The sequence below is a fragment of the Cavia porcellus genome, unplaced genomic scaffold (genome assembly GCF_034190915.1).
Source record: "Cavia porcellus strain 051 isolate PalLab524CR breed Dunkin Hartley unplaced genomic scaffold, mCavPor4.1 scaffold_22, whole genome shotgun sequence".
Lineage (NCBI taxonomy): Eukaryota > Metazoa > Chordata > Mammalia > Rodentia > Caviidae > Cavia > Cavia porcellus.
The window spans coordinates 14,371,568-14,399,479 of record NW_026947505.1 but is presented as its reverse complement, the minus strand read 5'-3'; the positions used below and the strand labels follow the sequence as shown (position 1 = coordinate 14,399,479).

Genomic DNA, 27,912 nt, shown 5'->3' with positions numbered 1-27,912 from the left:
CAGCTGAGGTGAGTGAGGAGCTTGTCTATAACCCTTGTGTTTACACAAAAAGCAGTTTATGCTCTACTAAGTTGCTGATGACACTTAACATTCCACAATATAGTAATTGAAATAATAGCTATTCTGCACAACCTTTGCTCAGAATTTGGAAGTCATGTTTCTTGTTCTCATTCTTGAGAATTGTTCATTAATCGCGTTCTTAATGAGTTTCAGTAATTGGCCTTTATTCAAGTGTTTTACACTTTCAGAATTGTTTGTGTTAAAGGAGTAAAAGGCAGTCATGTTGCAATATGTAGAATATTGCAGGTTTCAGTTTATACTTCTGATTCAATAAACTATGAGAGTAGACTATAAGCTGTTTTCTTCATGGACTCAAACAGAAAATTAAGCAAAAATAAAGTTTGATCCTTTTAAGACTTTTTGCTTTGTTTGTTTTCATTAGTAATTATAAGAAACATTCAAGGAAATGTGTAAACAATCATCAGAATTGGAATCTTCAGAATTTCTAATATGTGACTACTTTAAGTGTGACAAATTTCCTTTACCCCTTAGAATTCTAGGAAAAACTCATCTTAGATTTTCATAAAATTTTTCTGATGAATGATTGCTGGATATAATTTAAAGTCAGCTTTTTAAAATTGAAAGATTATTTCTACCTTGAAAGAGTTCACCTTTAATGCTGGACACTAGATAATGTAACTTTCAAATATATCATTCCCTTTTATCAATATAGCATATTGGTATATTTTTAATATTTGCCAATTTGTGAATCACAAGAAAGTGATATGTTTTGATTCTCATTTATGGAAAGGCAAAAAAATTAATACATTTTCTTAGTTGTATTTGTAATATGTTCTTTTTTCTAATTCCAAACTCTCTACATTATTAATGGCTTTCTATTTTGCATTTTCCAAAACACTTTGCCAATTGTTTTTATTTGTAAATTCAAGATGTATAAAACGATGCTCTAAAATATATATCCAAAGTGATTACTACAAGTAATAATTTAATATATTCGCTACCTTCCCTAGTTAACATTTTCCATTTTGTAGTGTCCAGAATATTTAATGTCCACTAGTATTTTTAAGTTATATTTATACAGTAAGGCCCCAATCAATTTACAACTGATTTCTGTTCTGGGAGAATGTACGCAAACTGGATTCATCTGTAATCCAACACAGTGACTCTTTTAAACAGGACACCTGTGATTCTTACACAGCTCTGTTTTGAAACTTGGCACCTTGAATGCTTGTCCACGTGGTACTTACGAACTTCGCTTCTATGAATACATCTCATGTTATTGGTTCCTTTCAGTCTTGCAAAAGACGCTGCAGGGCTGTTTACCTACAAAAGCAACACAAATTTCTACAGTGGAGTATATTGAAAAATCAGCTAAAGGAAATGAGTTAGTGCTGGAAGGGAAAATTGTGGGCATCTTCCTCATTTGAATTAATCCTACCAGCTGACTAAAGCAACAGCAATCAGAGGAAAGCAACGGCCTGACTTAGCACTTTTCCCTAAACCCCGGGCAGCTCTGATTTGGTTTTGATTCAGCTGTGTTCTGTCTCATTCTCTTGTCCTGAGCTGAGTGTCCCTCTGGTCCTCCTCTCCCAAACTCAAGGTAGAAGGACCAGTATCCAGACACAGGTTGTTCACTGCACATGTGCCCACTCCTTCCCAGGAGAAAAACTCTGCGTTTTCCACATGTTAGCTCACCTGTCCCTTCAGTCCCCATGGTTAGTGTGGAGCCAGCTCAGCGTGGCTCACTTGACTCCACAGCCTCAGGAATCTGGTGACAGAAGCTTCTGCAATGATACTGGACTCTCTCCTTCTCTTGTTCTTCCCGCTGCAGGGAAGGGCAGCCTGGCAGACTTATAAATGACACATGTAATGGTTTTCCTAAGATCTCTTAAATTGGAACCCACAGTACAACCCACGACATGGGTGGTGACATGTGCTGAGTTGATCATCTTGGCAGCTGCCCTTACCCAGTGGATGGTGTGAACTGACATGTAAATTCTCTTGGTCTGTTCCCAATTAGATGGGACAACTCTAAGGTCTATGCTGACAGTGCCTGTCAGGGTCCCTGCCAGAGTACCCTCTCCACGCGACCGTGGCCCAGCACACTGCCTGCTTCCCCTCCCAGGTCTCCTTCTCCCTCCCCAAACTCCCTTGCAGCCTTGTGAGAAGTGAGCCTCCTCTCTTGGAGTTCATGCCCCAGCCACATGTCTCTGCACCCTGTGGCTAGAGCTGAGGTTTTGTGCTCAGCCTCCTCTCTATAGCTAGGGAAAGAGTAAACTGAAAAGAACCCTAAGGTCAGAGACTGGGGATCTGAAATATGTGCTGCTTGGCTTTCTAATGCCTTTCCCAGCAGAAAGAAGCCCCAAACACCTCACTTTGCTTGGGTCTCTTTTTAAATTTCTTTTGCCAAGCACCTTATTTCTCTTCATGTAACAGAGACACTGGGTAGAAGTCTTCCAAACACTCTCCACAATTCTCTGATATGTCTGAAATTGATATTGACACAGGAGGAGACATCACTGTCACTCTCCATCTGTCTTCAGGACCCCTTTCAACCAGGTCATGGCCAGGTCTGTCTGCGTAGAACTCAGTCACCCTGGAGTTCAAGTCTCCACAGCATGAGTCCTCTGAGGAGACTGGGGAATTGCTGCACTCCTAGACAGGAAGCTCTCAGGTCACATCCCAGGGCTCTGTGCTAACTGAAACTGCCACACATTAATATTAGATTTACTTTCTACAGAAATATTTCTTATCCACTCTTTGCTCACTGAATTGTCAAACTTCTATTCTTAGAGCTCATTCCTCTCGTAAGAAATACTTGAACTTGAAGTGATGGCACAGGCCAGAACTTGGGAGGATGATGTAGAATTAATGGACTCAAGGCCAATGTAACCTACATAGTGACAATTCACCTTAAAAAAAGAAAAAGAAAAAGAGATAATTCTTGCTGGGTACAGGAAGGGAACTGAATCTCAGGAAATACTCTTGGCAGCTTCTACAGTCTCTGAATACTGCCCATAATTAATACGTAAGAAAGAAAAAGTTGGAGAATCTTAAAATCCTGCAGTAAAACAAGATCAAAATACTTCAAAAGCAATAAGATGTACCATCCAGTTTAATCACTCTGTTAACATTTCCAATGTATACCAATGCTGCTACAGTTTAACTCACTGTGTAAAATAGATTATAAGAAAAATGTGTTTAAGGAAACAAAGCTAAATTCATTATCTACTGAGAATTAAGATATTTAAAATACAATATAAATTTTAATGTAATATTACCACAAACATTTGAATTTTATAATTAATTTACAAAGTAAATTCCCTTTGTCATACATAAAAACAGGACGTTCCACATCTGTGTATCTCCCTTCATCAGTCTAAGATTTATAAATGCTTAGAATTATCGATGCAGATCATATCCAGTTGCTGCTTGTTAGCATCATAACCTATTTTCATGATGCTTGAGATTTTGACAGGAAAACAATCTTGACCCAAGTGTGTGGAGAAATGGATCTGTGATTTCAGATTCCCGTAAGCACTGTAGGGGAGGAAGACAATGCTTGTGTTAGTTCAAATCACAAGAACAACCATCAGAAAAAGAGCTCCTAAAACTGGGTTAAACAAAATGCGGCTTCAAAGTTTGTGGAATTTCAAGTACTTGAATCAAATTTTGACAGAGGAACCTAGGAAAACTTGTACTATGATTACGATAACCAGGATAGGATTTACAGGCCAACATTTGTTCTTGCATCAGCTAAAGGTGTTTGAGTCATTTCTGCATTTCACCTTCAATTTGCAGGAGTGAGTGATTCGAAGACATTTGCACAACGAGAGCCCACTACCTGGACCATCTCTCCGGGGACTGAGCGTGTGGAAGACTGCTCATGTGATAACGATGCTCTGTGCTCTAGGCTGTCGCCAGGCTTAAAAGACAGATAATAAACAAAAAAGGGAGTAGAGTTTTATACCTTGCCCCATGGGGTAGAGCCTGATGGGAGCCAAAGCAGAATAGAGGATGAGGTGTTAATGTAAATTAAGAGCAGTGGGAATTTTTCATGCATAATCAACTTGAGTAAAAGTCAAGCAGTTGTGCAAGGTAATGAGTACATCAGGTAGTTCTCAATTCAGTACATACTTCACTTACACTTGAAAATTTTTCCTTGTGGATGTAAATTACTGCCTAGAAAATACAGTATTAGGTGATACAGAATACGAAATTTTGTTTAAACCTACAAAGATTCTGTAGCAAATGTAATTTCATGTTTTTGTTGCTTCTCAGCCATAATTTATACTCTGCAATCACAGTGAGAGTTGAAAATTTCAGTTTTGTTCTGTGTCTATTTACAACTTCAGTCCTTATCTAGGAGAATATCCATGAGCTCCTCACTACCTCCAGTAGCGAGTTGTAGGCTTAGGAGACTTGGGTTAGCAAAGGTGAAATGTCTGCTTCCTTACCGCATATCCTCCCCTAACTTTTGTTTCTATTCCATAGGGAGAGGAAGAGGAAGAAGGACAGGGGGAAGGAATTTGCAACCTAATTTGGTCTTCACATAGTCCTTGCCTGGTGGAATTGTCCTTTCAGTACTTGGCATGGAAACAAGTAGGTGCTGATGAGGACAGTCCTTGCAGCAATCTCTGTATCAGCACTTCCAACTAACATGAAGCAAACGTTTGACTGCTCAGTATTGTTTTGACTTTTTCCAACCTTCTCCTTAACTTGTGTTGATGCAACACAGACTCTAGAAGCACCCTTAATGGGGAAACTGTAGGATTGGCCAAGTTATTATTATTTTTTTAATGTTACTGGGAATTGAACTCAGGACAATTGTGCTTGCCACTGAGCTATGTGCCCAGCTCCTGGACGAGCCAAGTCTTTCCTTCTATCTCTTCTCTAGGCTGAGAAAGACATATATCTTTGGTGTCTGTGTCATTGACACTGTAAACTCTTCCCACTGACAATATGCTCTCCTTTCACGACACTCTCCAATGTTGCCTTTTTTCTACTTAAAATGAGAACAGATACAGTATTTTCTAAGGACATTTATTAGGGGCTAAAACTTGAGTCATCCATATCTTCTTCAAAGATATCATCCCCTGGAAAATATCACCCCAGATACAAGTCCCACACTGCTTCATTTCATGGAAACATTTTAGATAGGGGTGCAAAGGAGTCCACTGAAGGGGCTGACTTGCATCAAGGGTCTGTGCCATGGGCAGGCTTCTCACCAAGAATACGTGATACTCACCCCAGAGCCCAGGTTTGGGGGCTGCCACAAGTGTGTATTGTTCATCAAGGCTGTGGAACTGCTAAACATGACAAAAACTTTTTCTCCCTATTTATATTCTCTTTATTCTATTACTGTTTTAGACTGGATCCTACAAGGACTAGAGAACAGAGGAGAGAAGTGAGAAAAATATGAAAGACAGTACACTTCTACTTTATGTAGGTCCCATTACCTAGGCCTGCATGGCATGGGCAGGAAACTGTGCTAAACTGTGTAAGACTTCTTTATTTTAATCTTAACTAGAAATTGAAGGAAATCTATGAAATATTCCCAAAAGGTTGCAATAGCTGAGACTCCACAGAGCAGATTTACATGAAGGAAGAGATAAAGTGGTCCAGCCATACACTGTTTATGAAGTATGGAAGTTAGTCCATCCCACACTAATGGTATATATGACATGTCAGGCTTCACAGTACAGCCAGAGGGAAGAATGAATTTTTTGACACTAGAATTCTGATCTTCAACCTTGTCTTAATAATTTGAAGGCTACTTTGTACCACACTATCATACATTTTGAGATATCACCTATTATTAGAAAGTAAATAAATAATATTCTAGTAGATGATATATAGTCTTAAATTTCTCTTTTTTGTCTACATCCTCATTGAGAAAGTGCATTGTTGAGGTACTACACAAGTCGTGATCACCTGACTTTGAGGTCAGTATTCTGATTCTGTTTTCAAGCACTACAAAATAATAGTAGAAGATGTGGGCAATGGCCATTCAGAATTTTCACTATCTTGAGATCTAAAGCAAGACCTTGAGATGTGTTATAGATTGAAAACTGGTGGTCAAGTTAATGGCAGCTAGATTACATCAGCATGGCATTGAGTGAAGATGCTCCACCTGAGGAAAGTTGCCAGGATAAATAGGTGAAAAAGAAGGGAGGTGTTGAGGGTTGAGGTGTTAAGGAGGCATTGTGGGTTCCCCTATGAGTTGCTGTCTGAGCTGTTGGTTTTCCTGGAGAAGCTTTGGTCCTCACATCAAGCATTGCTTCCTGGCTCTGGAGGGGAAGACATGTGCTGCTTGGTCTCCAGGATGAACTTGTCACTCTGCTTCCTGGCACGTACCTGACTGTGCTTGTCGTCAGAGGAGCTCGGGGCCTCCATGTCACTGAGGACAGCTGTGGTGCCTTTCAGGATAGCCCCGGTCTTTCTTGTGAGTGTGACTTCTTGGCTCCAGCGTAAAACCCTCATCCCATTAGCACAGCTCCTTCATCCTGCTGGCATAGACTTTCTGGCTTCCACCGCTGACCCTTGGGTCTTCCCGGCACGGATCCATAAAAGAGAGTGGCATGAGTCCTTTTTGTGGGCTCTAGACCTCCAGTTAGACTTGTGGGAGGCATTATCCTGAGCTATAGATTTTTATCTGGACTCACGTGGGACATTGTCATGGGGTTTAGGCTCTTGACTAAATAATCTATGTCTTTGGTATAGCAGATAGATTTCCTGCATTTTCCTGGGTTAACTTCCGGTGACCATTATAAAAATACTATAAACTCCATGTCCTATTCCTAGTTGTTTTCTGTGTACAACCCTTGACTCCAACAAGGCGCCCTCCTTTGCCTTGTTTTGGGCAGTCAGATTCTGGATCCTAAAGTGGTTGTGGAGGTGCTGAGGTATTGAGAAAGAAGCCAGAAGGCATGAGGTACTTATAAGCCACCCTTCAATAATTACTGAGTGTTTCACCATTTTGATAGTTGAGATGCATGAATTGTTATGTACCATCTGAAAAATTAAGACAGTTCAGCACATGGTTTTATTGTAATATTCCTGAAATTTCACTGAAATGTCCCAAAACACATATCTGAAAATTAAGGGGAACAAGTCAATTTAAAAGGCTATTCAAACATACTGCCCAACACACACGTCTGCAACTGACCTTTAGGTTGCAGGAGTAAGTGGCTCAAACACATCTGTAAAGTGAGAGCCACTAATTAGAGCATTTCTCCAGTGACCAAGCATGTGGAATATTTCTCATGTGACAATGGTGCCCTGTGTTCTAAGTACTTCCTAGGCTCACAAAACAGTTAACAAGAGAAAGGGGAGAGCAATGCTTTGTACCTTGTCTCTGGACTGGAGGGTGAAAGGAGCCAAAGTCAGCATGAGGTGAAGTGTTAAGGTAAATGAAGACTAGTAGGCATTTATCACACACAGACAAGGAGAGTAACTGTCAAGCAATTCTGCGACATGATGAATAAATGGGTTAGTTCTCAAATTACTCAGTGCATAATTAATTTACACTTGAAAATTGTTATTTAGAGAATCAGTTAACTTAATAGTCTACAAAATAATATTTGGTGATAAATAATATGAAAGCTTGTTTCCTCTGATCTTACAAAGACAGTAGCATATGTAGTTTCATGTTTTTGTTGCTTCTCAGCCATAATTCATACTATGAAATCACAGCGAGAGTTGAAAATTTCAGTTTTGTTCAGTGTCAGTTTACAACTTCAGTCCTTATCTAGGAGAATATTCATGAGCTCCTCACTACTCCCAGTAGCCAGTTTTAGGCTTAGAAGTCTTGGTTTAGGGAAGTTAAAATGTCTGCTTCCTTACCACATATCCTCCCCTCAATTTTATTTCTATTCCACAGGGAAAAGAACAGGAAGAAGGACAGAGGGAAGTAAAATTGCTTTTCATGCAGTCTTTACCTGGTGGAATTGTCCTTGCAGTACTTTGCATTGAAAACAAGGAGTGTTGATGAGGACAGCAATCCTTGGAGCAATTTCTGTAGCACCCTCCACTCACAGCTCACATGAAGCAAGCCTGTGATTACTAAGTGTTGTTTGATTTTTTGCAACCTCCTCCTAAACTCATGTGTGAGGCAGCACAGACTCTAAGGCACCTTTAATGGGGGGCCTGCAGGATGGGCCAAGTTTTTTTTTTTTTTTTTTTAATGGTTTCTGGAATTAAACTCAGGACCTTGTGCTCACTAGGCAGATGCTGTGGCACTGAGCGATAAGCCTGGCCCCGGAACCAGTCAAGTCTTGCCTTCTCCCTCTTTTCTAGGCTGGGAAAGACGTATATATCTTTGGTGTCTGTGTGATTGACACTATAAGCTCTTCCCACTGACAATACGTTGTACTTCTACAATACTCTCCAACAGTACTTTTTTTCTACTTAAAATGAGAGCAGGCATATTATTTTGTAGTGACATTTATTAGGGGCTAAAATCTGAGTTATCCATATCTTCTTCAAATATGTAATTCCCTGGACAATAGCACTCCATATTGTTTCATTTCAGGGAAAGATTTTAGATAGGGAGGGCAAAGGGGTCCGCTGGAACAGTTTGCTTGCATCAAGGTCTGTGCAGTGGGCAGGCTTCTCACACAGAATATACATGATCCTCATCCCAGAGCCCAGGACTGGGAGCTGCCACACTGGGATGTTGCTCATTAAGGCTGTAGTGCTGCTAGACATGACAAAAACCTTTTCCCACCCTTTAGAGTCTCTTTATTTTGTTCTTGTTCTTTTCTGGATGCTGTGAGGCTTAGAGAACAAAAGAGTAGACAGAAGACTAAAATCTAAGATTACACCTACCTTTATGTAGGTCCCAGTACTGAAGCCTGCGTGGCATTGGCAGGAAAACACAGAGTGCTAAACTGTGTGAGGTTTCTAAGTTTTCTTCTTAATTAGAATGGATGTTGAAAGGGTTAAGGAAATTGATGTGAAGGCTAAGAAATAATCCCAAAGTATAGTTATATATGAAAAAGGGAGAGTCAACAGAGCAGATTTCCATGAAGGGAGAGATGACATGGTTTGGGAATTTACTGTTTGTGAAGTGTGGAAGTTTAGCCTGTCCCATGCTAATGGTATACAGATGTATCAGGGCTCACAGTGCAGTCAGAGGGAAAAATGAATTTCATGACAGTAGACTTGACACTCAACTTTTCTTAATAATTTGAAGATTATTTGTACCATATTCTCAAACATTTTGAGATCTCACTGATTTATTAGAAAGGGAAAAAACAATACTTTATAAGACATAGTTTTCTTAAGTTTCTCTTTTTTGTCTATATTATCAATGACAAAATTTGCTGCTGAAGTAGTACACAAGTTGTGATTACTTGATTTCAGTGTTTCAGTGTTCAGATTCTGTATTCTACAGTAGTAGAGGACAACAATAGCAGGCAACGATGAACCAGTGTCAGCACTATTTTGAAAGCTAAAGCAAGGCCTTGAGATGCTTTCTTTTGCCTTGGTATAGGGTCTGATAGATTCTGGAACCTAAAGCAGTTAGAAGGATCTGGAGAAAGAACTCAGGTTGCACGAGGAATTATAAGATATCCTTCAATAACCAATGAGCATTTCATCATTTTAATAGCTGAGATGGCTGAATGGATGTACACCATATGAAAATCAAGCCAGTTAGGCACATAATTTTGCTATAATATTCCTGAAATTTCACTGAAATATTCCAAAGCACATATCCAAAAATGGAGGGGATCTTGTCAACTTAAATAACCAAGCAAACACACCATCCAATACACATGGAAATTAGCCAGACAGGAAAGAGCGCTTTCCAGAAGAACTTGAGAAAAATTCTAAAGTCCCAGAAATAACAATTAGAGAAAAAGAAGGAGTGAATGCCGTCAGAGCAATCCTGCAGAATGATTTTTTTCTGAGGTTAGGCAGATCTAAGTCTTCAAAACCCAAGTCAGAACACAGAGCTAGTGTAGAAAGCAAATCTCAAAATTCAAAGAACAAGAGCCAAAGAAGGTGGCTTAAGTATTGTTTATAGTTCCTGCTAAAATATTCCTGAAAGTTTAGAGAGAAATGATTTACAATTGTGAGTGATTTTTGACAGAATTATTCATCTAGTTCTATTTAATATTATAATTCAGGTAACATGAACTTCTTCTAGCACGGTTAGCATAACTCAGACTGCGGAAACATTCCCTCACGTGCACTTGAACTGGACAACACTCCAGGGCCAGCAGCAGAAAGAAGAGTAACAAATGCCCAGGAAATCTCTCAGATCGCAGGCTGGAGCGCAGGAGCGTGAGACCCTGCTGCTTGGACTACAGTAACCTTTGTCCCACTCGAAGTGTGTGAAAGATTCCTAAGTAGCGATCGTGGGTCATGCACATGAGCAAAACAGAGCAAACTGTGGGAGACCCACGTGTCCTGCAGCCCCTGAGAGGACTGCACACCCGGGAATGATTTCCTGAAGTCCTAGCCAGGGAGATCCAAAGAGGCGCACCTGGTGAGGGGTCACGGCTTTTAGATTCATCCCCCGATGGTCTCCTTGTCTTGGTCACCTGCTGTCACAGCACAGGTGTTTTCTTCTTTGTGTCACCTTTTGTTTCTGTCGATGCAAACCCGCACAGCAGAGCACATATTCACTGTTAGTTTCCATAAATGTAGCTGCTTTTTCCATTGTATTTTGCACTATATGGTGCATTCTTGCAATCCTTTGCTCCATATAAACACCAATCTAGAATCAATTCTCAGACCCATCACTTTCACAGTGAGAACTGCTTTACCCAACTTTGTTGTATGTATCAGAAATCTTCTTGAAATAATGTAATTATGCTTGGAAAACAAATACAAACAAAAGAATATGGAACATACTGAATGCATGCCTATGTGTTGGTTTTTTAATTGATTTTATTTAGGAACAGGTATTGTAATTTAAATCACTGGAATAAAAATAAATTGACGGTATTTAGCCTGAAACTCTAGAATTGTGAGTAAATGACTCACATCTAGGATACATTTAATTACTTGTGAATCACATAGAGATATTAAGTTTCTCAAAATACAGTAAAGTCAGAAATAATACAATATCTGAAGAAAGGTTTAGCAATCCAAAGCAATTGTTTAATAATAGAAGAAATTGTGTTCTAATAATAAATACTATTGATATATGATTCAAATGAAATTAGAGAAAATAGCAAGAACATTTTCAAGTGTATTCTTTCCCCAAAGATATGATGCTAGGATTTTTAAAATTTGGTGCTTGTAAGAAGCTTAGATATCACATTGTTTCTCTTGTATGACAAACTCAACCATTAATAGAGAGAAACATAAATAATAGGAAGTAGGGAGAGAGATCTTTGACAAAGGAAGGGGACCAAGAGCAGGAGGGACAGGGCAGAGGAGAATGAAAAGCAGAATGCATGTGTGTCCTGTACCTGTGCCAACTTCCCAAGAGGAATGTGTTTGTCATATGCAACAAACATGTGCCAAGAAAAAAATTAGCAATCAGGAAAAAACAACAAACATGAATAAATAGATAAGGGAATAAATAAGGGAAACTAGAATAGAACCCAGAAGTTTTTCATGTTATTCATAGAACACAAAGCCCCCTAATCTGAATATAAAGAGGAATCAAGTCCTAATTCTGGTGTATGTATTGTGTAAATCATACAATTCAGTTGTTTTTGAGCTGTGTTACTAAAATGTATTATCTGCCTTTGTTACATGGTGCCATTGTTCACTCCATCTCAGTATTCTCTTTGAATATATTTAGATTTATATTTTCATGTTTAAAAGTTTCATAAATGTTCGTGAAAATTGCAAACCTGAACAACACATTTTTTAGAAATGTGGTTAGGTTGTAAGAATCTTATGCTTCCTAATTTAAATGTCTAACAATTTGTAAACTTTCTGAACTTCATGTAATTTTTTTAGAATGCAGTGATTGTAAACAAAAAACTCACTGAACATGTGAATATGTTATTTGTGATACAAGTTTTCTGTTTCAAAGAAACAGATGGAAAATTATATTATTACTCCTGACTTATTAATCCTGACCCTGCTATATTTATCAGTACACAAATCTAACACTACCAATGTAAACTCTTTGGCTCCTCTGCTGAGTTATTGCCTAATTTTTCTTTAGTTAATTTGCATTATATTAAGGAAATGCTACAATAGGGAAGATATATATCCAGGAATTAAACTTAAATAGGCTAAAACACAAGCCAAGCTTCAGTATTAAAATAGATCTAATATCTATTTTCTGTTGCACATTGTCAGGAGTATAATAAGGGAACCTGACATTTAAGGAACTCATGGCAACCTCTGTAGCCCAAGATCACAGCAATAAGTGCCAGAGCTGGCACCATGGTGACGTACTCTCATTAAATTTGGCTTTTAATGTGATGATTACCAGAAGACATTGACCTTGAATGTCATCCAGGTCTGATCAGGGTCAACGGTGAACCGAACGTATTCAATTGTTTTACATTAAGAACTACAGAACGCGGGTGAGCATGTCTTTCCCCTATACTGTGATTACCACAAAATTCTTTTCAGTTGCCTCATGAAAACAAAAACCTACTCAGAAAACAGCTTTATTACTGAGGAATTCTCTCTGAACACTTGGCCTGTAATGATTAGTTTGATGGCTTTTCGAAACCAAGGGTAAAAAAGAGCATAAATCAAGGGATTCATTGCCGAGTTGTAGTAAGTGATCCAAAGTAATATTTCATACACATATGTGGGTGTGATGAAACCCAGGAAAGCATCGATGAGGGAATCAATGAAATACGGTAGCCATGAAATCAGAAAAGCTATCACTGCAATGCCTAGGGTTATGGCTGCTTTTCTCTCCCTCCTGGCCACCCTGTCTTTGTAACTGTCTGATGGTTTTGCTGTCTTGTTGCTCTGACTTTCAATTTTCCTAGCCTGTTGTCTAGCTATCAGGAAAATCTTGGAGTAAACAATTACCATCACAAGAGTGGGAATGAAAAATAACACAAAGTCGATCAAGACCCAGTTTTGATTGACTGCAATCTGACAGCCTCCCACACAGGTGAGTGCACTCACTAGTTCCTCCAGCCCAGCTTTGTTTGCCCCTGTGTAAAGAAGGGAAAAAGTAAAGACAACAGCAAGCAGCCAGGAGAAGGCGATACACATGCCAGACACAGGAGCAGTGAACCTGGTGGGATAGACCAGAGGGTCAGTGACAGCGATGTACCTATCGATGGAGATAAAGCACAAGTGGAAAATAGAGGAATAACAGAAGGAGCCATCAAAACAGGAGTGGAATTTACAGAAGCTGTCCCCAAAGTACCAGCAGCTCTCCACAGACCTGACCATGCTGAAGGGCATCACAGTCATCCCCACCATGAAGTCAGCGCAGGCCAGAGAGGCAATCAGAAAGTTGGCTGGGGAGTGGAGCTGCTTGAAGTGGAGAATGGAGGTGATGACCAGCAGGTTTCCCAAGACAGCCAGCACAGCCCCAGAGCCGAAGACCAGGTAGAGGAGCAGGCGGGGGCCCGGGGAGTAGGGAGCTTTGACACAGGATCCGTTCACATTTTCATAGCACAGCTGGACGGCTGCAGGAGGGGTCAGGTCACCACTCATGGTCCTCTGGGCACCTGATAGTGGAATAATCTTCAGTATTACAGGGTGTGATTTTTGTTTTCAAAAACTTTCAAAAGACATAAAATACTGAATGAATGGAAGTTAATAATTTATTTCCTTTCCTTGTGTCTTATTCCAATTTGTAGAAACTGATGTCTTCATCTAATAAAATTATTCCCTTCCTGACACACAGGCAAATCAACTTTCATCATCACATACAATGCTGTTTTCTCTGTTTTGAATATTTTCTTTCTTGCCTCTTTTTCCTATCTGAGCAGCATTTGCCTTCAAAAGGAATAATCTGTTTTCTGATATGTCTGAGTGATGCCTTTTAAAAGGATTCTTATCCCAATTAAATACAATGAGGGTCATGTTTTGAATGTTTTCCCCCCTCAGGAAAGTGGCTTAATGATTCCACATATCTAATACTGCTGAGACTGAATCCCACAGTGCAAGGTGAGGCAAGACACTTTAAAGAAGTATTCTGCTTATGCCACAACCAAATACATGTCCTCTAATTTGCTGATGGCGTTTGGTGATTTCAAACACTTGAGAGAGAAATAATTTGTGTCCCGACAAGCCGCTGCTGGGAATTTGAAAGCACATTGTTTGTTCAGATTAATTATACATCATCTTTTTCATGTCTAGAAATATTGATCAATGAATCTGGTGCTCCAGTTAAAACCCTTCAGATAAGCTCTTAATCCCGTCTCTCCACTGATGTGTATGTTTTAAATTTCATCTCTTTAGTGTCTTTGTGATACACAGCAGACAGGTTCATCTTGCGGAACTCTGTCCCACACACATCCCTTCCTGAGGCTTTCTTTTCCCTTTGTCTCTGGCCCTCTTCTCTTCCCTTTTGCCTTTCTTATTCTTTCAAAGAATGAACTTTTAGCTTTAGTGATCCTCTGTATGTTAATCCAGATTGCAACAATTTCCACTTTGATCTTTCTTTTTCTCATGTTTGTATTAGTTTTAGATTTGTGCCTTTCTTGTTTTTCTAGAATCTTGAGATGCATCATGAGGTTATTCATTGTTCTCTTTATGTGTGCTTTACATCTATATGCTTCCTTCTGAGAATGGCTTCATTATGTCCCTTATATATCGTGCTTCTATTGTTGTTTGATTTTAGGAAGTTGATATTTCTTCTCTGGTATCTGCTGTGATCCATTGATTTTTCACTAATGTATTATTTAATACCCCAGTGTTTGTATATTTTCTGTCACTTGTTTTGCTGCATGTTTTTAATTTCATTCCACTATTATTCAGTCAATTTATGTGATTATTTCAATTCTGTATTTATTTAAGCATGCTTTATGGTTGAAGATATGATCTATCAGGAGAAACTCCTGATTCTCTATCAGGAGAAACTCCTGATATTGTTGATAAAAATCTGTATTTATTTGTTGTTTGGTAAAATGCTATATAGATATCTGCTAAGTCTTTATTCAATAGTGTGTTTTAAACCTGGTGTTTCCTTGTTTTTTTTCTGGTTGACTTCGTTAAGGGGAGATTGAGGTTCCTGGCTATCAGAATCTATCTGCCCTATTAAGTCCAGAAGTTTTTATTTTATGACATTACATGTGCTGACATTCATTGAACAGATATTTATAATTGCTATTTCTTCTTATTTAATTATTTCTTTTGCCAGTTATAGAATGGCAGTATTTGTCTCTTCTGATAAGTTTTAGCTTAACATTGTCTGTATCTGACGTATGATAGTTACTCCTGCCTGTTTTGGGGCTCTGGTTGTTTTTTGTATTATTTTCCATGCCTTTATCTTTAGTCTATGTAGTTCTTTTTTTTATTTTTTACTTTTATTGTAAAGGTAGTAAATACAACACAACAAAGCCAATCGAGACAATGCAGTGAAATTGGTACAGAACTTCACAGCAGGATATAGGGATAACAGTAACAGGTACCATAGTATATCTCGTTATCTTCACAATAGTTGTCCATTCAATCAGGTATAACAAAATCACACCAAAAACAGAACTTTATAAAACCTATCCAAGCAGAATATTGAAAAGAGCAAAACAATCAGAATAAAGCAACAGAGTGAAAACAATATTTGCCTTCAAAGAGAAGATAGAAGGAAACACCCCATATTTGCTATATTGCATACAGTCATCCTCCCAAGAGATGCTCAGATCTCTGGCTCCAAGTTGCTAATGGGGAAAGGGGCAGGATGCGATGCTTGTTTCTCAGCGCTGGTAGGCCCATGGGAGATGCTGACTGATTCTCTTCCTGGCTTGCCCACTGCTTGCTCATGCCATGGCTGCTTACCAGGAAGGCAATTGTGTTGCTTTCTTGCTCAGCGCCCTAAGTTCCAACATGGCTGGATCTCAGGAGACACTGAATGGTTCCTATGTAGTTCTTTTTAACCTGTTCTCTGGTAGGCAATGTGTGCTGCATTGTGTTTTTTGTTTCTATCTGTCAGTCTCTCTCTTTTAATTGGTGAGTTGAGACTATCGATACTGAGAATTATTATTGTAAGGTGTTTATTAAATTAAATTATATTATATTATGCTTCTAGTGTGAATTGTTTTAATTTTTTCTTTTGTTTAACTACTCTCTCAAGTGCACATGTACCTTATTTTGGGGTTTTTGGTTTGATGTCTTGCCTGTCTCTGTGTAACATTCCATTAAATATTTTCTGTTACAAAGCATTAGTGGTCATGTATTTTTTTACAATTTACTTTTTGTTGTGAAATATCTTTCTTTCTCCATTATTTTGAATGCAAATTTTACAGGATATAGAAATCTGGGATGGGAATTATTTTCTTTTTAATATTGAATAAACTTCTCTAGTTCCTTTAGATTTGTGCTGGCCTTTATTCTGGTGACTTTGCCTTTATAAATTACATTCAGTTTTGCTTTTAAGGATTATAGTACTGTCACCTTTTGTTGAAATTTTCTTATAATGTGAATCGAGTGGGTCCTTTCTGGTCATAACTATTTGGGGTTTTCGATACTCCTGTACTTGAATAGTGCATCCTTTCCCTGGACTTGGCCATTTTTTTATGATTTCCATGAATAATTTTTACACCTTTGAGTCATCTTCTAATTTTTCTATCATTTCTATAAGTCTGTGTTTGGTCATTCTTAGGTCTTTGGTAGCTATTACCTCTAACTTGCACATTGTGTTGTTATTTAGCATTTTACTGTTTATGTTCTACTATGTTCGTCTTGTCTTTTATTTCTGTTACTATAGCTATTTTCACATTAATCTAAATGTGCTATCTACGATTTCTAATGATTATATAGAAAACAAGATTATAAAAAAGAGCAAAATAAAAGCTAGGTAATAGGAAACAAGGAGATACATCTTTCTTGATTAAGGGAATCAAGAGATGAAGAGGGAGGAAGAAGGGAAAGGAAAGGGGATGAAAAAGAGAATCAAGCTGCATAACATACACGTACCAACCCCAGCCTTGCAATGTAAATGTTTTGTACTGAAAAAATGTACTAACAAAAAACACTCAATCATTTTCTCATGTCTGTCTCTGCTTTATTTTAATACTTTCTAATTCTTTTACAAATGGTCATTCATGTCTTGTTTTGTCTTGCTTAACTCAATTTACTGTTTGCTTCTTCTTTAATTTCATTGAACATTTTACATGTATGACCCTTATCTCTTTAATTAAATCTTCTTTGAGCTTGTTAAAAGATTTTTGGCATTTGCATAAGTGTTTCTTTTATATCTCTTCAACTGTTTTGACCATTTGGTTTTGAGTTCTTTGTAGCTTTCTCTACATTTGTGTCCATGAGATCAGTTTTTGGGGAATTAGAGTTGTAAGGGTGTTTCTCTTGCTTTTTTCTCCATGTATTGTTTCTGCACTGCGGGTTATGGACCAGTTAGGGTAGAGATACACTGTCACTACTATAGAGATCCCTTTAGGTAGGTTCTGTTTCTCTGTGAAGTGTCCTTGTATTTGCTTATGTTTTGGAGTCTATCCTCCTTTTCAACATAATTAAAATAAGGTTTTTTCAGTGTTTATTTTTTATTAGTACATGTTTGCATTACACAATGTTTACACTCCCTGCGAAGAGTTGCTACATGTACATAGCACTTCCCAGTCTTCTTTTCATTCTCTTTCACTCCACTCCCTCCCCTCTACTCTACTTCTTTGTCCCTTTCTCATTTAAAGACATTTATCTCCTTGCTTCCCATTACATAGCTTAGATTCTGCTCTTTATTTATATTTTGCGTTTCTCATGTAAGAGAAAGTAAGTGATATTTGGACTGTGTATCTGATTTATTTCACTTAACATTAGGATCTCCTGGTGCGCCCACTTTCCTACAAATGAGTCAAGTTATCTTTCTTCATAGTAGAGGAGAAATGCCAAAATTTTCATATTCATTCATTTGCTAATAGACATATAGTTTGCTCCCAAGATTTAATCATTATGAACTGTGCTGTTATAAACAGGGCTATATGTGTACCTCTGTAGTATGATATCTACAAACTTTAGGTAAAATACCCAGAGGAACAGCTGCATTAAACACAATTCCTGGTGTTTATTTTATGAAGAATCCCCACAAACATTTTTATAGAAGTTGTACTAGTTTACATTTCCAATCAAGAGTGTATGAGGGTTTCATTTTCCCCAAAGCCTCATCAGAATTTGTTATTATTTGATTTCTTGGTGATAACCATTGTTACTGGGGTATATGAAATATCAGTATTGTAGAAGTTTCTAATGACCTACAATGTTGAAGTTTTTGATGTATTTATGGCACATTTTCACTTCTGAGAAGTGTTTGTTCATTTCAGTTGTTCATTTTTTGACTGTGTCCTATAGTTTAATGTATTGAGTCTAGTGTATATGGTCTAATGTAATTGAGCTCTTTATATTTCTAGACTTAGCACTATGTTTGAGGAATTGGATTAAATTTTCCCCATTCTGTAGATTGTCTCTTCACTGTGTTGGATGCTTCCTTTGCTGTGTAGATGCATGTTAATTTCATATGATGTCACTGTTGACCTTTGGTACTACTTCTTGGCAAAACTGGGTTGTTCTTCAGAGTATTTTTTCCTATCCCTGTGTCTTACGAGATTGGTCTCTTTTGTCTTCCAGAAGATTAAGTGTTTCCATGATAACATCTAGATCTCTAATCCACTTTTACTTTAGGTTAGTATGTAATGAGATATATTGATATAGATTCAATTGGTATAGATTCTCTGCATGTGAAAAGTCAATTTTTCCAGCACTGTTTATTAAAGAGGCTATCTTTCCTCCGGTGTGTGCTTTTGGTTCCTTTTTCAAAGATCAGATGGCTGAATGCTCCTTGTGTTGATTCTGCATCCATCATTCTGCTCTGTTATTCTACATGTCTGTTGTGCTGGTGTCTTGTCTCCTAGTTCTGCAGTGTCTCAGACCCGGGCTGTGATGCTTCTTGCTTTGCTGTTGTTGCCAGGATCACTTTCACTATTCTGCGTCTTATGATTCCTTATGAATCCTGGGGTTGTTTTCTCTAGTTGTTTGAGCAATGCTTTGGGTATTTCACTTTGTTAAATTTATGTGTCTGTTTTGGAAGTATAGCAAATTTGATTATATTTTATCTGCCTATCAAATAAGAAGGAATGTCTTTCCATTATCGTATGCCCTTTTCAACCTCCTTTGTCAGAGTACTCTGATGAACATTGTAGAGGTCATTCACTTCCTTGGTTAGATTAATTCCTAAGTATTAATATTTCTTGGCGCTATTGGAGTAATTCACTAATTTAATGGTGAGTTAATTAATTGATGTACAAGAATCTTATTGATGTTCGTGTATTTATTTTGTATCCTGCTACATTGCTGAATTTGGTTATTAACTCTAGGAGTCTTTTGGTGAAATGTTTTTAGGCCTTCTATGTAAGTGATCTTGTAGTTTGTGAAACAAAATGGTTTGACTTACCCTTCCCTACACATATCCCTTTTATTTCTTTCTCTTGCCTGATTTCCCTGGCTAAAGTTTTGAGTACTATATTGAACAGGAATAGAAAGACTGTAGATCCTTGTCTTGTTCCTGAGTTTAGGGGAGGAGCTTTCAGTTTTTTTCTCATTTAATATGGTACTGTAAGTTAGTCATAAACAGCTTTCATCAGATTGAAATAAGGTCCTTCTATATATTTTCTAGTGTTTTATCATAAATAAATATTGCATTTTGTGAAAAAAACTTTCTGTGTCTTTTGATATAGTCATATGATTTTTGTCATTACTTCTGGTTATGTGATATGTTAATTGATTTGCATATGTTGAACCTACCTTGCATCCCTGGGATGAAGATTAGTTGTTCATGACTTAGAAGTTTGTTCTTTTTGCATTCTGCTTGATAATGTCTTATTGAAAGTTTTTGCCTCCATGTTCATTAACAAGACTGGCGTATAGTATACCTCTCTTGCTTGTTTACCTCCTTGCCTGGTTTTAGAATGCGAATAATGCTAGCTTTCAGGAATGACCCCTGGGGTACTCCTTTGTTTCATTAAAGGCTTTCAGGCCTATTGGTATTAGGTCTCCTCTAAAGTCCTAGTATGACTTAGCAGTGAATTAATCAGAACCTGTGTTAATCTTAGTTCATAGGTTTTATTATTATTGTTATTATTATTACTGCCTCAATCTCATTGCCTGTTAGTGGTACAGTCAGTAGTTAAAACTTCTTGGTTTAACTTTGGTACATGATATATATCTATAAATTTATTCATTTGTGAATTCTTTAATTTTTGAACTTGGGAATATTAACAAATAATCTTCTGGATTCTGGTGGCATTTATGATTATTTTACCTTTTTCATTTATAATTTCATTATTTGGGTCTTTTTATTTCCCTTTGTGTTAAGATTAGCAAAAGTTTTATCCACTTAGTTTGTTCTTTGAAGAACAAGCTCTTCAATTCATTGATCATGTATATGGATTTTTTAGTCTCAATTTCATTAACTTTTGCTCTGAGCTTTATAATTGCCTTCCTTGTACTACTTTTAGATTCCAGTTTTCCTTGTTTTTCTGTGATTTTGTGGTACATCATTCAGTTGTCTATTTGATCTACTTTTGTTTTTCTGCTGTGGACATCACAGCTAAAACCTTTCCTCTTAGGGCAGCTTACATTATTTCCCATAAGTTTCTAAAGTGTTTACATATCTGTTTTATTTCTGGTTATTTGTTGCACATTTCAAAACATTCTACCTGATAAATTAATTTAGTAGTTTCATATGATTTGAGATTCTGGCAGAGACAATCTGCATTTGTGCCTGGTACATAAAGGAATTAGCATTGTTGCGCTATCTAAAACTCCACTACACAAACTGAGACAATTTGGAGGAAGTTTGCCTTGCTAAAAATACTGGTAGTAAACACATGATATTTTATTATTTAAGGGAACAATATAATTTAGAAGTAAAACAAGTAAAATTTAGGGTAGATCTATGAACTTTCATTTTAATAATATTAATTAATATGATCTCGTGTGTATGTTCATATTCTCCTGAGTTATAATACCATAGACTTATCCAAACCTATAAATAAATTTTTTGGAAACATGTTTCTAACTCTAATTTTGTCACCATAGCCAGTGAGGTTATCCTGTGGTACTGACCAACATTATTTGCTTGTGTAACCAGCCAGCTATGATCAGCATATGTGAGGTAGTCAGTAAGATAGTAAGATAGAGAAAAGTAAGTAAGAGAAGTACTTTCTCTATCTTAAGTAAGATAGAGAAAACTGTAATATTGTATCTGCTCTCATTTTTATGAAGTTTCACACACTCAGCAAAGAAAACAAACACAATTTTAAGATTATAACAAATATATGTGGTTTCCTGTGTGATAAATTTCAAAAAATTTAACCTATCTTTGAATTTATATTATTTACTGTATAATTGAGCAATAGTGCAATCTATATGTATTTATATACTGGAAGTATTTTTTTATTTTAAAACCAAAAAAAGAAAACAAATGATGACACAATTTCAAAACAAAATAATAGGAAACCCTGTTATCTTCAAAGTAGTTGATCAGATTACAAGATATAAGTATGAAAAAATGATCAAACAATAAAAGCACAAATGATTCTTTCTGATAGACTATCAGAGATTAGTAGTATAATTGTCTATTGTGTGTGTGTTTGTGTGCCTAATCTTTTTATATGTACTATTAACCAAATATTTCACTTAATTTTTTCGGCTTCTAGAAATAGGGACCAAGTATGATTGCTTTGTAACATCTGTTCCAGCTGGGCAGATCTATTGTCATTGAGCAATGGCATGAAATTTCATTTACTAGTTGCCATAGTCATTTTACGTAATTACTGCCTTCTAATTGCCTCCAAATATTTCATTAATGGAAATTATTCCTGCTGTCAAAAAGTTTGCATATTCTTATGTGTGCAAACTTAAATATGCTCAGTGTCTCATTAAATGTCTTTTTACTCAGATGTAATCTCAGCATTGTTGAATTTACATTTCTCAAATGACCAGTGATGTTGAACATTTCTTCATATATTTATTTGCCATTTGTATATCTTTAACAAAAATGTGCACATTCATTTTAGATGCCCATTTTTGGATTGTGTCTTCAAATTTGGAGGGCGTGATTATTTTCAGTATTCTATGCATCTAAATAGAAATTCTTTGTCTAAGGGACAGTTGGTAAAAATGTTTTTCCCATTCTGTGGGTATCTTTTCACTCTGTTGGTGGTCTTTTTTTTTTAAGTGCAAAGTCTTTTTAATAAAAGGAGATCTTAATTGAGATGAGATGTTGATTGTTTGAAGTACTTCCTAGGCAGTTTGTGTTTTGTTCATGAAATTTTTGCTTACTCCTATGTTTTCAAAATTTCTACCTATCTTGTCTTCCAGTATATTTAGGGTTTCTGTTTTAATATATAGATCTTTGATATATTTTGACTTTATTTTAGTGCATGGTGATAGACATTGTCTTGTTTTACTTTTTAGCATGTGAAAAGCCAGTTTCTCCAGCACCATTTATTAAGGAGGCTATCTTGCTTCCAGTGAACATGTTTGATCCCTTTGTCAAAGACAAGGTGGCTAAGTGTCTTTGTAGCTTTGTCTGAATATTTTAATATGTTCCACTGGTCCTCAGGTATGTTTTTGTTTGTTTGTTTGTTTTTTTGCCAGTAGCATGCCAGTAGCTTTGTAGTATAAAGTAAAGTCTGGGATCATGATGCCTTCTTCCTTTCCACTGTTTCCCATTATCGTTAATATTCTCTTCTATTTCCAAGTGAATTTTACAAATGTTTTCTCTAGATCTGTGAGGTATGCTAATGGTATATTGCTCAGAATTGCATTAATTCTGTATAACAGTTTTGGGAGTATGGCCATTTTCCCGATGTTGCTTGTTCCCATCCAAGAGCAAGAGACATCTTTCCATTTTCTGATATCCTGCTTAATCTCCTTTTTTAGAGTATTGTAATTTTTTTTTGTCTTTTTGAGACAGTGTCTCACTATGCAATTCAGTCTGGCCTTGAGCTCACTTTATAGCTCAGGCTGGTCTTGAACTTGCAACCATTCTCCTGCCTCTGCCTCCCAAGTGCTGGAATTACAGGTTTGTGCCACCATGTCCAATTCGGTAATTTTCAATATTTAGATCTGTTACATCCTTCATTAGATTATTCCTAAGTATTTCATTATTTAGATGCTATTGTGGAATATGTTATTGCCATAGTTTCTCTCTCGGTGAGTTTTTTGTTCATGTACAAGAATGCTATTGATTTTTGAATGTTGGCTTTGTATCCAACTATACTGCTGAATTTGCTTATTAACTCTAGTAGTCTTTTGGAGGAGTTTTTGGGGTCTGCTATATAAAGTAGCATGTCATCTGCAAATAATGATAATTTCACTTCCTCCTTTCCTATCCTTATTCCTTTTATTTCTCTTTCTTATCTAATTGCTGTAACATTTCCAGAACTATATTAATTAGGAGTGATAATTGTGGATATCCTTGTCTTGTTCCCGATTTTAGAATGAAAGCTTTCAATTTTGTACTTTTAGTATGATGTTGACTGTTTTTTGTCATAGATGGCTTTTATTAGATAGAGACCGTGTATTCCAATTTTTGCAGGATTTTTAAAAATCATGAATGAGTGCTGTACTCTATCAAAAGTTTTTTTGTGTGTCTATTGAGATGACCATATGATTTTTGTCTTTGCTTCTATTGATATATATTGTGTTTATTGATTTGAATATGTTGAATCATCCCTGCATCACTGGGGTGAATACCACTTAGTTATGGGGTGTAATTCTCTTGATGATTTGCTGCATTCTGTTTGCTAGTATCTTATTGAGAATTTTTGTTTCTATGCTATTAGGGAGATGGGCCTGTAACTTTCCTTCTTAGTCGGGTCTTTCTCTGGTATTGGTATCAGAGTAATATTTGCCGCCAGGCATGAATTAGGGAGAATTGCTTCCTTTTAAATTTCATTAAAGATTTTGAGTAGTATTAACGTTAAATCATCTCTAAGTTTCTTGTAGAATTAATCCATGAATCCATCAGGACCTGGGCTTTTCTTTGTTGGTAAGTTTTTCATTATGTTTACAATATCAAGTAACTGATATTGGGTTATGCAAAATTTTTATATCTTCATGATTTAATGTTATTAATTCATACATTTCTAAAAATCTGCTCAATTTTTTTGTTTTCCAGCCTAGATGTATAAAGATTTTCAAAATAGATATTGATGATCTGCTGAATTTCTATTGAATCTTTAGTGATTTCATCGTTTTCCTTCCTCATTGCTTGGAGATTTTTCATTAAACATTTTACATGTATGACCCTTATCTCTTTAATTAAATCTTCTTTGAGCTTGTTAAAAACTTTTTGCATTTGCATATGTGTTTCTTTTATATCTCTTCAACTGTTTTGACCATTTGGTTTTGAATTCTTTCTCTGTAGCTTTCTCTACATTTGTGTCCATGAGATCAGCTTTTGGGGAATTAGAGTTGTAAGGGTGTTTCTCTTGCTTTTTTTTCCCATGTATTGTTTCTGCACTGCGGGTTATGGACCAGTTAGGGTAGAGATACACTGTCACCACTAAAGAGATCTCTTTAGGTAGGTTCTGTTTCTCTGTGAAGTGTCCTTGTATTTGCTTATGTTTTGGAGTCTACCCTTCTTTTCAACATAATTAAAATAAGGTTTTTTCAGTGTTTATTTTTTATTAGTACATGTTTGCATTACACAATGTTTACACGCCCTGAGAAGGGTTGGCACATGTACATAGCACTTCCCAGTCTTCTTTTCATTCTCTTTCACTCCACTCCCTCCCAAATACCCAACTTCTTCATCCTTTTCCCATTTGAAAACATTTATGTCCTTGCTTCCCATTGTCTAGCTTAGATTCTGCTCTTTATTTATATTTTGTGTTTCTCATGTAAGAGAAAGTAAGTGATATTTGGACTGTGTATCTGATTTATTTCACTTAACGTTAGGATCTCCTGGTGCGCCCACTTTCCTACAAATGAGTCAAGTTATCTTTCTTCATAGTAGAGGAGAAATGCCAAAATTTTCATATTCATTTATTTGCTAATAGACATATAGTTTGCTCCCAAGATTTAATCATTATGAACTGTGCTGTTATAAACAGGGCTATATGTGTACCTCTGTAGTATGATGTCTACAAACTTTAGGTAAAATACCCAGAGGAACAGCTGCATTAAACACAATTCCTGGTATTTGTTTTATGAAGAATCCCCACAAACATTTTTATAGAAGTTGTACTAGTTTACATTTCCAATCAAGAGTGTATGAGGGTTTCATTTTCCCCAAAGCCTCATCAGAATTTGTTATTATTTGATTTCTTGGTGATAACCATTGTTACTGGGGTATATGAAATATCAGTATTGTAGAAGTTTCTAATGGCCTGCAATGTTGAAGTTTTTGATGTATTTATGGGCCATTTTTACTTCTGAGAAGGGTTTGTTCATTTCATTTGTTCATTTTTTGACTGTGTCTTATAGTCTAATGTATTGAGTCCAATGTATATGGTCTAATGTATTGAGCTCTTTATATTTCTAGACTTAGCACTATGTTTGAGGAATTGGACTAAATTTTCCCCATAGTGCAGATTGTCTCTTCACTGTGTTGGATGCTTCCTTTGCTGTGTAGATGCATGTTAATTTCATATGATGTCACTGTTGACCTTTGGTACTACTTCTTGGCAAAACTGGGTTGTTCTTCAGAGTATTTTTTCCTATCCCTGTGTCTTACGAGATTGGTCTCTTTTGTCTTCCAGAAGATTAAGTGTTTCCATGATAACATCTAGATCTCTAATCCACTTTTACTTTAGGTTAGTATGTAGTGAGATAATTGATATAGATTCAATTGGTATTGATTCTCTGCATGTGAAAAGTCAATTTTTCCAGCACTGTTTATTAAAGAGGCTATCTTTCCTCTGGTGTGTGCTTTTGGTTCCTTTTTCAAAGATCAGATGGCTGAATGCTCCTTGTGTTGATTCTGCATCCATCATTTTGATCTGTTATTCTACATGTCTGTTGTGCTGGTATCTTATCTCCTAGTTCTGCAGTGTATCAGACTTGGGCTGTGATGCTTCTTGCTTTGTTGTTGTTGCCAGGATCACTTTCACTATTCTGGGTCTTATGGTTCCTTATGAATTCTGGGGTTGTTTTCTCTAGTTGTTTGAGCAATGCTTTGGGTATTTCACTTTGTTAAATTTATGTGTCTGTTTTGGAAGTATAGCCAATTTGACTATATTTTATCTGCCTATCAAACAAGAAGGAATGTCTTTCCATTATCTTAAGCCCTTTTCAACTTCCTTTTTCAGAGTACTCTGACGAATATTGTAGAGTTCTTTCACTTCCTTGGTTATGTTAATTCTTAAGTATTAATGTTTCTTGAAGCTATTGGAATATTTTACTCATTTCATGATGAGTTCATTATTAATGTACAGAAATCTTACTGATGTTTGTGTACTTATTTCGTATCCAGCTACATTGCTGAATTTTGTTATTAACTCTAGGACTCTTTGGTAAAATTGTTTTAGGTCTTCTATGTAAATGATCTTGTAGTTTATGAATCAAAATGGTTTGACTTATACTTTGCTATCCATAACTTTTTATTTCTTTTTTTTTTTTTTTGCCTGATTTTTCTGGCTAAAGTTTTGAGTACTGTATTGAACAGAAATGGTAAGACTGCAGAAGCTTGTTATGTAACTCATTTTAGACGAAACGCTTTTAATTTTTCTCTATTTAATATGATTCTGGAAGTAGCTTTTTTATTAAATAACTTTTATCAGATTGAGATAAAGTCCCTCTATGTCTGTCTTTTTTTCAGTGTTTTTTTCGTGAGTAAATGTTGGATTTTTGTGAAAAGCTCTTTCTGTGTCTGTTGATATAGTTGTGTAATTTTCATCATTGCTTCTGTTTATGTGACATAATAAGTCTATTGATTTGCAGTGTTGAACCCACCTTACATCCATGGGATGAAGACAAGTTGTTTGTGACATATAAACTTTATGATAATCTTTTTGGATTCTGCTTGACAATGTCTTATTGCAAATTTTTGCCTGTACCTCTTTGGCGTGTACCTCTCTTGTTTGTTTACCTTCTTGCCTGGTTTTAGAATGAGAATAATGCTAGCTTTCAGGAGTGACCCCTGGGGTACTACTTCCTTTCATTAAAGGCTTTCAGGCCTATTGGGTATTAGATTTCCCCTAAAGTCCTAGTACAATTTAGCAGTGAATTCATCAGAACCTGTGTTTTCTTCGTTCATAGATTTTATTATTATTGTTATTATTATTACTGCCTCAATGTCATTGCCTGTTAGTGGTACAGTCAGAGTATTTAAAACTTCTTGGTTTAACTTTAGTACTTGATATGTTTCTAGAAATCTATTCATTACTTGTGAATTCTCTAATTTTTGAGTTTGTGAATATTAACCAATAGTGTCTGGATTCTGGTGGCATTTATTCTTGTTTTACCTTTTTCATTCCTAGTTTCATCATTTGCGTCTTTCTTTCCTTTTGCTAAGATTAGCAAAGTTTTGTCCAGTTTGTCCTTGAAGAACAAGCTCCTCAATTCATTGATCATGTATATGGATTTTTAGTTTCAATTCCATTAACTTTTGCTCTGAGCTTTATAATTGCCTTCCTTGTACTACTTGTAGATTCCAGTTTTCCTTGTTTTTCTGTGATTTTGTACATCATTCAGTTGTTTATCTAGTTTTATTTTTCTGCTGTGGGCATTTACAGCTGAATGCTTCCCTCTCAGAATGGCTTACATTACATCCCATAAGTTCTGGAGTATTTTATTAGTTTTACAGTGTTTCCACATCTGTTT

The 27,912-nt window shown here is 36.5% G+C and overlaps 1 protein-coding gene across 1 annotated transcript; it reads right to left on the bottom strand.

Moving 5' to 3' along the window:
• Nucleotides 1-12,594: 12,594 nt before the first annotated feature.
• Nucleotides 12,595-13,659, bottom strand: LOC100723358 (trace amine-associated receptor 7a-like). The gene has a single exon (XM_003468458.4). The coding sequence runs from the start codon at nt 13,624-13,626 to the stop codon at nt 12,595-12,597; it is 1,032 nt and encodes a 343-aa protein (XP_003468506.3). The 5' UTR covers nt 13,627-13,659.
• Nucleotides 13,660-27,912: the final 14,253 nt, after the last annotated feature.